The sequence below is a fragment of the Lipotes vexillifer genome, unplaced genomic scaffold (assembly GCF_000442215.2).
Source record: "Lipotes vexillifer unplaced genomic scaffold, Lipotes_vexillifer_v1.1 scaffold977, whole genome shotgun sequence".
Lineage (NCBI taxonomy): Eukaryota > Metazoa > Chordata > Mammalia > Artiodactyla > Lipotidae > Lipotes > Lipotes vexillifer.
The window spans coordinates 6,067,602-6,080,287 of record NW_006783088.1 but is presented as its reverse complement, the minus strand read 5'-3'; the positions used below and the strand labels follow the sequence as shown (position 1 = coordinate 6,080,287).

General features: G+C 36.9%; 1 protein-coding gene across 3 annotated transcripts in view; it reads left to right on the top strand.

Annotated features, from left to right (window-relative positions):
• The window catches only part of TTC17 (tetratricopeptide repeat domain 17), a 158,042-nt gene that overhangs the window by 30,035 nt on the left and 115,321 nt on the right, over positions 1–12,686 (top strand). For all 3 annotated transcript variants that reach the window (XM_007455810.1, XM_007455811.1, XM_007455812.1), the window contains exons 3-5: positions 9,330–9,499; positions 10,635–10,746; positions 10,982–11,113. In XM_007455810.1, coding sequence (XP_007455872.1) covers positions 9,330–9,499; positions 10,635–10,746; positions 10,982–11,113 — 414 coding nt within the window. The remainder of the gene's footprint in view (positions 1–9,329; positions 9,500–10,634; positions 10,747–10,981; positions 11,114–12,686) is intronic.

The window sequence follows — 12,686 nt, the reverse complement described above, 5'->3', positions numbered from 1 at the left end:
CATTTCTATGGAATAAAGGAAATGACAATATTTCATACAAGATAAAGGAAGATAACCAAATTCACTACTGCTCGAAGACTAGGATGGAGCTTGAAAAGAGTCTGGTGGAAAAAAAAAAAAAAAGCAGGAAGAAAAAACAAAACCTAATGACCAAAAAACAAACGAAACCATCCAGTGGTTCAATAATTGCATCTTCAATTTACTGAACACCATTTCAGGGTAGAATATTACTTTGGAGTAGAAACTCTAAACTAAAATTATGTGATGTGATTTTGGGCTTGGGATCTGGATAGAACCTGGAAGCAACTACAAAACTGTTAGACACAGGAGATGATCATGGAGTAGTTGGGAAGAGACAGACAGATCGGGAGAGGGGGTGAAGGTTGATTCCAAGATTTTTGACCTGAGCGACTGATGTTCGATGGAGTTGGTGTTAGCTGAGATACAGAAGACTGAAGGAGGTGTAGACTGGGGAGGAGTTTAGCTTTGGTATATTAAGTTTGAGATACCTATTAGGCATCTAAGTGGAGACACTGAGTGAGGAGTTGGTTCTTCTAGTGTGGACTCCTGGGTAAAGGTCTGAGCTAGAGAGATAAATTTGTTATGCCTTGACATAGACAGAAAGCCATGAGACTAGGTAATACAGTTTATCTACAAAGTAGTGACACTGGATGACTTCTTAGATACCAGAAGACAGTGGAGGAATAGCATCAAAATGTTAAGTCTAGAATTTTGTATTCTTTTTTTTTTTTTTTTTTGCGGTATGTGGGCCTCTCGCTATTGTGGCCTCTCCCATTGTGGAGCAACAGGCTCCGGACACGCAGGCTCAGCGGCCGTGGCTTACGGGCACAGCCGCTCCGTGGAATGTGGGATCTTCCCAGACCGGGGCACGATCCCGTGTCCCCTGCATCGGCAGGCAGACTCTCAACCACTGTGCCACCAGGGAAGCCCTAGAATTTTGTATTCTTTTAAATATAATATTTTATATTCTCTTAAACCATCATTCAAGAGTGAGGACGAAGCAGTTTTCTAACATACACAGACAGTTTACTAACCACAGACTCTCACTTAAAAAAAAAAAATTAAAGATGTACTTCTGCAAGAAGAAAAGTAAATCCAGTGGAAGTGCATAGGATGTGTAATGGTGAGTAAAAACATTGATGAAAAAGTTGCTAAATTTATTTATTTATTTTCTGTGTTTAAAAGGTAAAACTAAATAAAATTACCAGTCTGTAGGTGGGTTGGGGCATGCTCAATGATTACTTAAAGCATATTAACTCTTTTATTATGTTCAGGAGGCAAAAATAACTGAATAAATTAAAATCCTGTTGGAAAATGTATAGGTATACATATTAAAAATTTAAGAATATCGCCACCTTTCAGAAGTCTTGCCAAAAGAAATATAAATCTAATCAAACCACAGTATAATTTGCTTTTTACTGTAATTGGTTTCTTTTGTCATTTTATATATTCTGTGTATGTAAAAGATTATTCTAAGAAAGGGTTTGTAGGCTTCATCAGACTGCCAAAGAAGTCCATGACATGAAAAAGTTAAGAACCCCTGGATCCTGGTGTCAGTATTCAGGAAATACAGAGGACAGAGGAACATGTTAAACCTGTGGGATGCAGTCAGTAAAATATTGTAGAGTAATAAACTCTACAGGATAAGGGACCCAATTTCTTTCTCAAATAAATTACAGGGATTAAAAAAAATGAAATAGAGGGGTAACCAGAAGATTAAAAGAGACTTAAAAGACAAATCAACCAATTGCAGTGTGTGTACCTTACTGAATTTTGACTCAAACAAATTGGATTTTAAAATAAAGAGGGAAGAAACAGTTGGGAATGAACACAGACTGGATATGTAATATTAAGGAATTACTATTTTTTGCGTGTGATAATGGTGTTGTGGTATTATTTTTTTAAAAAGAGAATCTTTCAGAATCATACTGAAGTATTTACTGATGAAAAACTTAACCAAAAAAAGAGTAAGGACAGTAACCAAAATAATGGAAATGCAATCTATAGTTTTCAAACCTACAAACAAAGAGAAGATACAGGCGGAGGGGAGGGAATGTAGAAAGTGTATCAAAACTGTATCAGGGGCTTCCCTGGTGGCACAGGGGTTGAGAGGCCGCCTGCCGTTGCAGGGGACACAGGTTCGTGCCCTGGTCTGGGAAGATCCTACATGCCGTGGAGCGGCTAGGCCCATGAGCCATGGCCGCTGAGCCTGCACATCCAGAGCCTGTGCTCCGCAACAGGAGAGGCCACAACAGTGAGAGGCCCGCGTACCACAAAAAAAAAAAAAAAAAAAGTGTATCAGGCAGGAAATGAGAAAAAAGCAACAAAGAAAAAGTAAGATAAACAGAAAACCCAAAATAATATGGTGGAAATAAATCCATAAGATCAGCAATCACAGTAAATATAAACAGATTAAACAAACTGATTAAAACATGGAATATCAGTTTGGATCTCTTATTTAGTTTAGCTGTATAGTACATATGAGAAATATACCTACAACAGCCTGGATATTGCCATTCTCAGTACCTGAGGGAAAAGAAAGAACTTGGTGAAGTTTACACTGGCTCTAAAAATGCTTCCCACTAGAAGGCTCAGATGACACTTCTCATGTTACATGGACCAAAGAAAGTCATATTGGTCACATTGGAGTCCAGCAGAACAGTGATGTAGAATTCTCTTGTAAGGATGGGCACAAATTTGTTAATAGTAATACAGTCTACCCCAATAATTATAACAGGATAACATTTCACACCCAAGAGATTGACATAAATTACAAAGTAGGACACAGAGGGCAGACAGCAGAAGCAAGAAGAACTACAGTCCTGCAGCCTGTGGAACAAAAACCACATTCACAAAAAGATGGACAAGATGAAAAGGCAGAGGGCTGTGTACCAGATGAAGGAACAAGATAAAACCCCAGAAAAACAAGTAAAAGAAGTGGAGATAGGCAACCTTCTAGAAAAAGAATTCAGAATAATGATAGTGAAGATGACCCAGGACCTCGGGAAAAGAATGGAGGCAAAGCGAGAAGATGCAAGAAATGTTTAACAAAGACCTAGAAGAATTAAAGAACAAACAAACATAGATGAAAAATACAATAACTGAAACAAATACTACATTAGAAGAATCAATAGCAGAATAACTGAGGCAGAAGAACGGATAAGTGACCTGGAAGACAAAATGGTGGAATTCACTGCTGTGGAACAGAATAAGGAAAAAAGAATGAAAAGAAATGAAGACAGTCTAAGAGACCTCTGGGACAACATTAAACGCAACAACATTCGCATTATAGGGGTCCCAGAAGGAGAAGACAGGGAGAAAGGACCAGAGAAAATATTTGAAGAGATTACAGTTGAAAACTTCCCTAACATGGGAAAGGAAATAGCCACCCAAGTGCAGGAAGCACAGCGAATCCCATACAGGATAAACGCAAGGAGAAACACGCTGAGACACATAGTAATCAAATTGGCAAAAATTAAAGACAAAGAAAAATTATTGAAAGCAGCAAGGCAAAAATGACAAATAACATACAAGGGAACTCCCATAAGATTAACAGCTGATTTCTCAGCAGAAAGTCTACAAGCCAGAAGGGAGTGGCAAAATATACTTAAAGTGATGAAAGGGAAGAAACTACAACCAAGATTACTCTACCCAGCAAGGATCTCATTCATATTCGCTGGAGAAATCAGAAGCTTTACAGACAAGCAAAAGCTAAGAAAATTCAGCACCACCAAACCAGCTCTACAACAAATGCTAAAGGAACTTCTCTAAGTGGGGAACACAAGAGAAGGAAAGGACATACAAAAACAAACCTGAAACAATTAAGAAAATGGTCATAGGAACAAACATATCGATAATTACCTTAAACGTGAATGGATTAAATGCTCCAACCAAAAGACACAGGCTTGCTGAATGGATACAAAACAAGACCCGTATATATGCTGTCTACAAGAGACCCACTTCAGACCTAGGGACACATAGAGACTGAAAGTGAGTGGATGGAAAAAGATATTCTATGCAATTGGAAATCAAAAAAAAGCTGGAGTAACAATACTCATATCAGATAAAATAGACTTTAAAATAATGTTACAAGAGACAAGGAAGGGTACTACATAATGATCAAGGGATCAATCCAAGAAGATATTACAATTATAAATATATATGCACCCAACATAGGAGCACCTCAATACATAAGGCAACTCCTAAAAGCTATAAAAGAGGAAATTGACAGTAACACAATAATAGTGGAGGACTTTAACACCTCACTTACACCAACGGACAGATCATCCAAAATGAAAATAAATAAATAGAAGCTTTAAATGACACAATAGACCTGATAGATTTAATTGATATTTACAGGACATTCCATCCAAAAACAGCAGATTACACTTTCTTCTCGAGTACGCATGGAACATTTTCCAGGATAGATCACATCTTCAGGCACAAATCAAGCCTCAGTAAATTTAAGAAAATTGAAATCATATCACACATCTTTTCTGACCACAACGCTATGAGATTAGAAATCAGCATGGAAAAAAAATGGAAAACACAAACACACAGAGGCTAAACAATATGTTACTAAATAACCAAGAGATCACTGAAGAAATCAAAGAGGAAATCAGAAAATACCTAGAGACAAATGACAATGAAAACATGATGATCCAAAACCTAGAGGATGCAGCAAAAGCAGTTCTAAGAGGGAAGTTTATAGCTACACAAGCCTACCTCAAGAAACAAGAAAAATCTCAAGTAAACAATCTAACCTTACACCTAAAGGAACTAGAGAAAGAGGAACAAACAAAACCCAAAGTTAGCAGAAGGAAAGAAATCATATAGATCAGAGCAGAAATAAATGAAATAGAAACAAAACAGTAGCAAAGATCAATAAAACTAAAAGCTGGTTCTTTGAGAAGGTAAACAAAATTGATAAACCATTAGCCAGACTCATCAAGAAAAATCGGGAGAGGACTCAAATCAATAAAATTAGAAAAAAAAAAGGAAAAGTTACAACAGACACCACAGAAATACAAACCATCCTAAGAGACTACTAAAGCAACTCTATGCCAATAAAATGGACAACCTGGAAGAAATGGACAAATTCTTAGGAAGGTATAACCTTCCAAGACTGAACCAGGAAGAAATAGAAATAATCACACGTAATGATATTGAAATCACAAATAATGAAATTGAAACTGTGATTACAAATCTTCCAATAAACAAAAATCCAGGACCAGATGGCTTCACAGGTGAATTCTATCAAACATTTAGAGAAGACCTAACACTCATCCTTCTCAAACTCTTCCAAAAAATTGCAGAGGAAGGAACACTCCCAAACTCATTCTATGAGGCCACCATCACCCTGATACCAAAACCAGACAAAGATACTACAAAAAAAGAGAATTACAGTCCAATATCACTGATGAATATAGAGGCAAAAATCCTCAACAAAATACTAGCAAACAGAATCCAATAACATTAAACGGATCATACACCATGATCAAGTGGGATTTATCCCAGGGATACAAGGATTCTTCAATATATGCAAATCAATCTGTGATATACCATATTAACAAATTGAAGAATAAGAACCATATGATCATCTCAATAGACATAAAAAGCTTTTGAGAAAATTCAACACCCATTTATGATAAAAACTCTCCAGAAAGTGGGCACAGAGGGAACCTACCTCAACATAATGAAGGCCATATATGACAAACCCACAGCAAACATCATTCTCAATGATGAAAACTGATAGCATTTCCTCTAAGATCAGGAACGAGACAAGGATGTCCACTCTCACCACTATTATTCAACATAGTTTTGAAAGTCCTAGCCACGGCAATCAGAGAAGAAAAAGAAATAAAAGGAATATAAATTGGAAAAGAAGAAATAAAAGTGTCTCCCTTTGCAGATGACATGATACTATACATAGAGAATCCTAAAGATGCCACCAGAAAACTACTAGAGCTAATCAATGAACTTGGTAAAGTTGCAGGATACAAAATTAATGCACAGAAATCTCTTGCATTCCTATACACTAATGATGAAAAATCTGAAAGAGAAATTAAGGAAACGCTCCCATTTACCATTGCAACAAAGAGAATAAAATACCGAGGAATAAACCTACCTAGGGAGACAAAAGACCTCTATGCAGAAAACTATAAGACACTGATGAAAGAAATTAAAGATGATACAAACAGATGGAGAGATATATCATGTTCTTGGATTGGAAGAATTAATTTTTGTGAAAATGACTATACTACCCAAAGCAACCTACAGATTCAATGCAATCCCTGTCAAATTACCAATGGCATTTTTTATGGAACTAGAACAGATCATCTTAAAATTTGTATGGAGACACAAAAAACCCCAAAGAGCCAAAGCAGTCTTGAGGGAAAAAAACTGGAGCTGGAGGAATCAGACTCCTTGACTTCAGACTATACTACAAAGCTACAGTAATCAAGACAGTTTGGTGTTGGCAAAAAACAGAAACATAGATCAATGGAACAAGATAGAAAGCCCAGAGATAAACCCATGCCCCTATGGTCAACTAATCTATGACAAAGGATGCAAAGACTTACAATGGAGAAAAGACAGTCTCTTCAATAAGTTGTTTTGGGATAACTGGACAGCTACAAGTAAAAGAATGAAATTAGAATACTCCCTAACACCATACAAAAAAATAAACTCAAAATGCATTCGATACCTAAGTGTAAGACCGGACACTATAAAACTCTTAGAGGTAAACATAGGAAGAACACTCTTTGACATAAGTCACAGCAAAATCTTTTTTGATCTACCTCCTTGATTAATGGAAATAAAAACAAAAATAAACCAATGGGACCTAATGAAACTTCAAAGCTTTTGCACAGGAAAGGAAACCATAAACAAGACGAAAAGACAACCCTCAGAATGGGAGAAAATATTTGCAAATGAATCAGCAGACAAAGGATTAATCTCCAAAATAGATAAACCGCTCATGCAGCTCAATATTAAAAAGGCAAACAACCCAATCCAAAAATGCGCAGAAGACCTAAATAGACATTTCTTCAAAGAAGACATACAGATGGCCAAGAAAAGCTGCTCAACATCACTAATAGTTAGAGAAATGCAAATCAAAACTGCAAGGAGGTATCACCTCACACCAGTTAGAATGGGCATCATCAGAAAATCTACAAAGAACAAATGCTGGAGAGGGTGTGGAGAAGAGGGAACCCTCTTGTACTGTTGGTGGGAATGTAAATTGATGCAGCCACTATGGAGAACAGTATGGAGCTTCTTTAAAAAAGTAAAAATAGGATTACCATATGATTCAGCAGTCCCACTACTGGGCACATACCTAGAGAAAACCATAATTCAAAAAGACACATGGACTCCAGTGTTCCTTGCAGCACTATTTACAATAGCCAGGTCATGCAAGTAACCTAAATGCCCATCGACAGACGAATGGATAAAGAAGTTGTGGTACATATATACAGTGGAATATTACTCGGCCGTAAAAAGGAACGGAATTGAGTCATTTGTTGAGACGTGGATGGATCTAGAGACTGTCATACAGAGTGAAGTAAGTCAGAAAGAGAAAAATATTGTATATTAACGCATGTATGTGGAACCTAGAAAAATGGTACAGATGAACCAGTTTGCAGGGCAGAAGTTGAGACACAGATGTAGAGAACAACGTATGGACACCAAGGGGTGAAAACCGCAGGTGGGTGGGGGTGAGGGTGTGCTGAATTGGGCAATTGTGATTGACATGTATACACTGATACGTATAAAATTGATGACTAATAAGAACTTGCTGTATAAAAAAAATTAAAAATACTTTTTAAAAAAGTAGGACAAAACCAAATGTTGGTAAGTTCATGGGGAGATGGATATTATCCTAATCTGTTGGTAGAATTCTAGTTTTTATAACCACTTTGAAGAGCAGATTGACAGTGACTAAATAAACTGACAGTGTATCCCATACAGCCCGATATTTTTCTCCTATTGGAACTCTTACACAATGACAGTTTTATAAGAATACCATAGCACATTTAATACCAAAAAATATTCAAAAAGAAGCAACCTAATGGTTTACAGGAAAATAAATACTTTTTTTTTTTTTTTTTTTTGAGGTACGCGGGCCTCTCACTATTGTGGCCTCTCCTGTTGCGGAGCGCAGGCTCAGCAGCCATGGCTCACGGGCCTAGCCGCTCCGCGGCATGTGGGATCCTCCCGTACCGGGGCACGAACCTGTGTCCCCTGCATCGGCAGGCGGACTCTCAACCACTGCACCACCAGGGAAGCCCCAAATAAATACATTTTTATACATCTTGTAGAATGAAAAATTTAGAGCTTTACTGACCAATGTAGGTAAATGTCAAAAACATAATATTAAGTTAAAAAAAAAAAGAAAGCTGTAGAATAATACATACAGTATGATAGTATTTATATAAAATTTCAAAATTTGCAGAGCAATGCTGTATGTTGATTTTGGAGATATAGCTGTAGATATATATATAAAGTAATAAGAAAAGTAGGGCAATATAGTAGTATTTTATAAAAATATACATGAAAATGATGCATAAAACATTCAGGATAGTGGTAACTTTTGTTCTTTTAATTAATTAATTATTTATTTATTCTCTTGGCTGCATTGCACAGCTTGTGGGATCTTAGTTCGCCAACCAGGGATTGAACCCAGGCCATGGAAGTGAAAGCTCCAAGTCCTAACCACTGGACCACAAGGGCATTCCCAGGATAGTGGTAACTTGGAAGTGAGAGAGGGATCTCAAAGGCAGTTAAGAGGGGCTTCAAGTATTTTTTTTTTCTTGTAGAAAAATCTGGAGTATGGCCAAATATTAAGGTAGATAGGGTGGTGGAAACATGGCTGTTAACGTAATTCCTCTGTATGTTTGGGAAAAAAATGTCAGTGGCAGGAATTCCCCTGGAACACTAGTTACTTCAGGTAGCACTATCAGTGTGCTAGATGTCTTCAAGGACTGAAATATGATGTGTTTGGACAATTCAAGGTACTTCTAATTGCTGAGCTATTCTGTGCCAGTTAAGTTGATAGATGTAGCTTTATAGATAGTCAGAGATCATATCATAAGGCACTCATGTGCCAGTATTATAAATGTCATGTTCTGTTACTTTCTGTATATGGACACCTGTTTCGAGAAGCTTATTTATGTCAACTAAGGTAACCCAGGGCATATTTTGATTTCTCGGACTTGTTCAACACATTAAATTCTCCTTTCTCTTACATGGTATCTAGGTTGAAATATTAGAAAAATCCTTTTGTGTTCTTATTTTCTTCTCAACAGAAGCAGTTAGTTGCTCAAAAAATTCACATAGAAGAGAATGAGGACAGAGATACAGGACTGGAACAGAGACATAATAAAGAGGATCCAGACTGCATCAAAGCCAAGGTACCCTTAGGGGACCTAGATCTGTATGATGGCACATACATAACTTTGGAGAGCAAAGATATCAGGTAAAGAAATTCTCTTTCCAAAAATAAAGTACGTCTTCCTGAACAGACCTTTCTCGAATCAATTAGAAATTATTTCTCTAATGAGAAAAAGCTTCAATCACTGTTGACTTTATTGAAATTTGAAAGTTCAAAATGTGTAGTACGTACAGAATTCTTATAAATCAATTAAAAGTATTTAATACCACAGTAGAAAATTGAACAATTTATGGTAAAAAAAAAAATGCAAATGGCCAATAAACATGTGAAAAAATATTTCTCAGTAATGATCAGATAAGTGCATACTAAGACATTTTTCTTCTCTCAAATTGAAAAAAATGTTTAAAAATCAATAACTGGTAAAAATGTAGAAAGACTATATAGAAGTGTAAACTGGTTTAACATTTCTAGAAAGAGTTAAGCAGTGTTATATTAGCTTTTGAAAAGTCCACAGTCTTTTTTTAAAATTAAGTAATTGATTTGTTTGTTTTTGGCTGCATTGGGTCTTCATTGCTGTGCATGGGCTTTCTCTAGTTGCGGCAAGCAGGGGGCTACTCTTCATTACAGTGCGCGGGCTTCTTGTTATGGAGCACAGGCTGTAGGCACGCGGGCTTCAGTAGTTGTGGCTCACGAGTTCTAGAGCACAGGCTCGGTCGTTGTGGCGCACAGGCTTAGTTGCTCTGCGACGTGTGGGATCTTCCCGGACCAGGGCTCGAACCCATGTCCTCTGCACTGGCAGGCAGATTCTTAAGCACTGCGCCACCAGGGAAGTCCAGAGTCCACAGTCCTAATGGTTTGTGACTTACCTATTTTCTCCCTAACCATTTTTTTTTTAAATTTATTTGGCTGCTCTGGGTCTTAGTTGTGGCACGTGGGATCTTTGTTGCAGCGTGCAGGATCTTTTAGTTGCGGCATGCATGTGGGATCTTGTTCCCTGACCAGGGATTGAACCCCAGGCCCTCCCTAACTCTTGATTTATCTCCTTTAAGTTGAACTCTCAGAAAATTTTGCTCTAACAACAGCTCTATGAAAAAAGTATGCATGTTGACTAATATTGGTTGTAAAGTGAGATGCTTTGAGAATATGATTTAATTAGGGAAAAATTGGACATATCTTCACTTTTCATTCATGCATTACTTCTTGCCTCTTGATATTTTAGCCCTGAAGATTATATAGACACAGAATCTCCTGTCCCTCCAGACCCTGAGCAGCCTGATTGTACTAAGATTCTAGAACTTCCATATAGTATACATGCTTTTCAGCACTTGCGAGTAAGTAGAGGAATTTGGGGGGTTTTGTTTGTTTTCATTTTTTTCTTTAATCTCTTGCTTATACATATACTCTTTTTCTTTCTTCTCTTCTTCCAAACAGCTTTATAATTTAACAAACATCTCCTATTTCTTAAAATTCCTTCAAATTAAATGCCATAAGATACCAAATTACTTGTGATTTCTATTGTCTTATAATCTCCTTTTTCTGTTTTTTTCTATTTTTTCTTCTCTTCAGGGTGTACAAGAGAGAGTTAATCTTTCTGCACCTCTACTACCTAAAGAAGATCCAATCTTCACATATCTATCTAAACGGTTAGGAAGGAGTATAGATGACATAGGTCACCTCATTCATGAAGGCCTACAGAAGGTAAGTCGTAAATGACTTAAAGAGCCCGGAGGCCTGGTGTGAACAGAAGATATTTTTCTCTCAGAAAATACCTACCTAGCTTGTTTTTGTCTAGAGAGTGATTTTAAATGATGATTACAGTAATATAAACTGTATAGTTCAAAGTTAGAGAGAAGCATTGATAATCCAGTCCCCTTTACCAGGAGAAGATGCTGAAAAGTTTTATTTAAACTAATTCACGAAAAAACAAATTATAAACTAATATAAGCAGCAGGGCTTATAAGCTAGATTATATATTTTGAGTATGAAAGAACATTAACATTAGTGTCTTTGATACATGTCTACACAGGAAATACATAGATTATCACTGTTCTCTGAACAGGTAAAAGGATCAGCACTAACAATAAAATCTTCATGTAATTTTAAGGGAACATCTACTGTAAAATAATAAAATGGCGAATTATGTAACAGGACCCAAGAATTTAAAGGTATCATTCAGGATAACATGGGAATTTAGAAAATAGTTTTTGCTCTTCTCTGTGCCTAAGGAGATTTGTAAAATGCAGGCTAGTTTCTAAGCACTATTATAGTGGTACTAAGTAAAATGTGTAATTGTAACATTTATATACAGTTTACTCAAATATATATTTATATGTTTATTCAAATGCATTATGTATTATTATAGGATTATTTTTGTAGCTAAGTTACCTTCTTCATATTGTTTTTCTGAAGGTAATGTAAAATATTGCATACCCAGAATTGATAAGTAATAAGGAAAAACTGGCCTGGGATTTAAGATGTCATTCAGAGAATTGTTAGTTGAAAGTAGATCATCATGGTAAATGCTCTATAGAAAATTAAAATAGAGGGTAATTGAGTGGCTTCTTTAGGTTGAGCAGTTGGTGTTATCCTCTCTGGAAAGATGAAATTTAAGCTGATACTTGAATGACAAGAAGGAACCAAAAGTCAGAGATCAAGGAAGAACATTCTAGGCTGAAGAATGAACAAAGGCCCTGAAGCCTTAATGAGCTTGGTAGTATATTAGTTAGCTCAGGCTGCCATCACAAAATACCACAGACTGTGTGGCTTAAACAACAGAAATCTATTTCTCACACTCTGGAGGCTAGAAAGTCCAAGATCATGTAGCTGGCTGATTTGGTTCCTGGTGAGGACTCACCTTCTGGCTGTGTCCTCACATGGCTTCTTCTCAGTGTGTACATGGGGAGGGAGGGAGGGAGGGAGAGATACAGAGATAAATCTTCCTCTTATAAGGGGACTGGCCCTATTGGATTTTCTTTTTTCCTATTGGATTTTTAACCTTTATCACCTCTTCAGAGGCCCTGTCTTCACATATAGTCACATTGAGGGTTAGGGCGTCCATATATGAATGGTTAGAGACATATTCAGTATATAACAAGTGTTATGTAATTAAATTCAGGTCAGTATGGCTGGAGCTTGGTGAGCAAAAGGGAGGATGATAGGGAATGAAGCCAAAGAAGTAGGCCAGGGCCAGACTATGTGGGGCTCTGAAAGCCAAAGTTAGGACTCTGAATTTTATTACAAGTGTGCTGAGAAGCTGGAGCAGAAGAGTAAC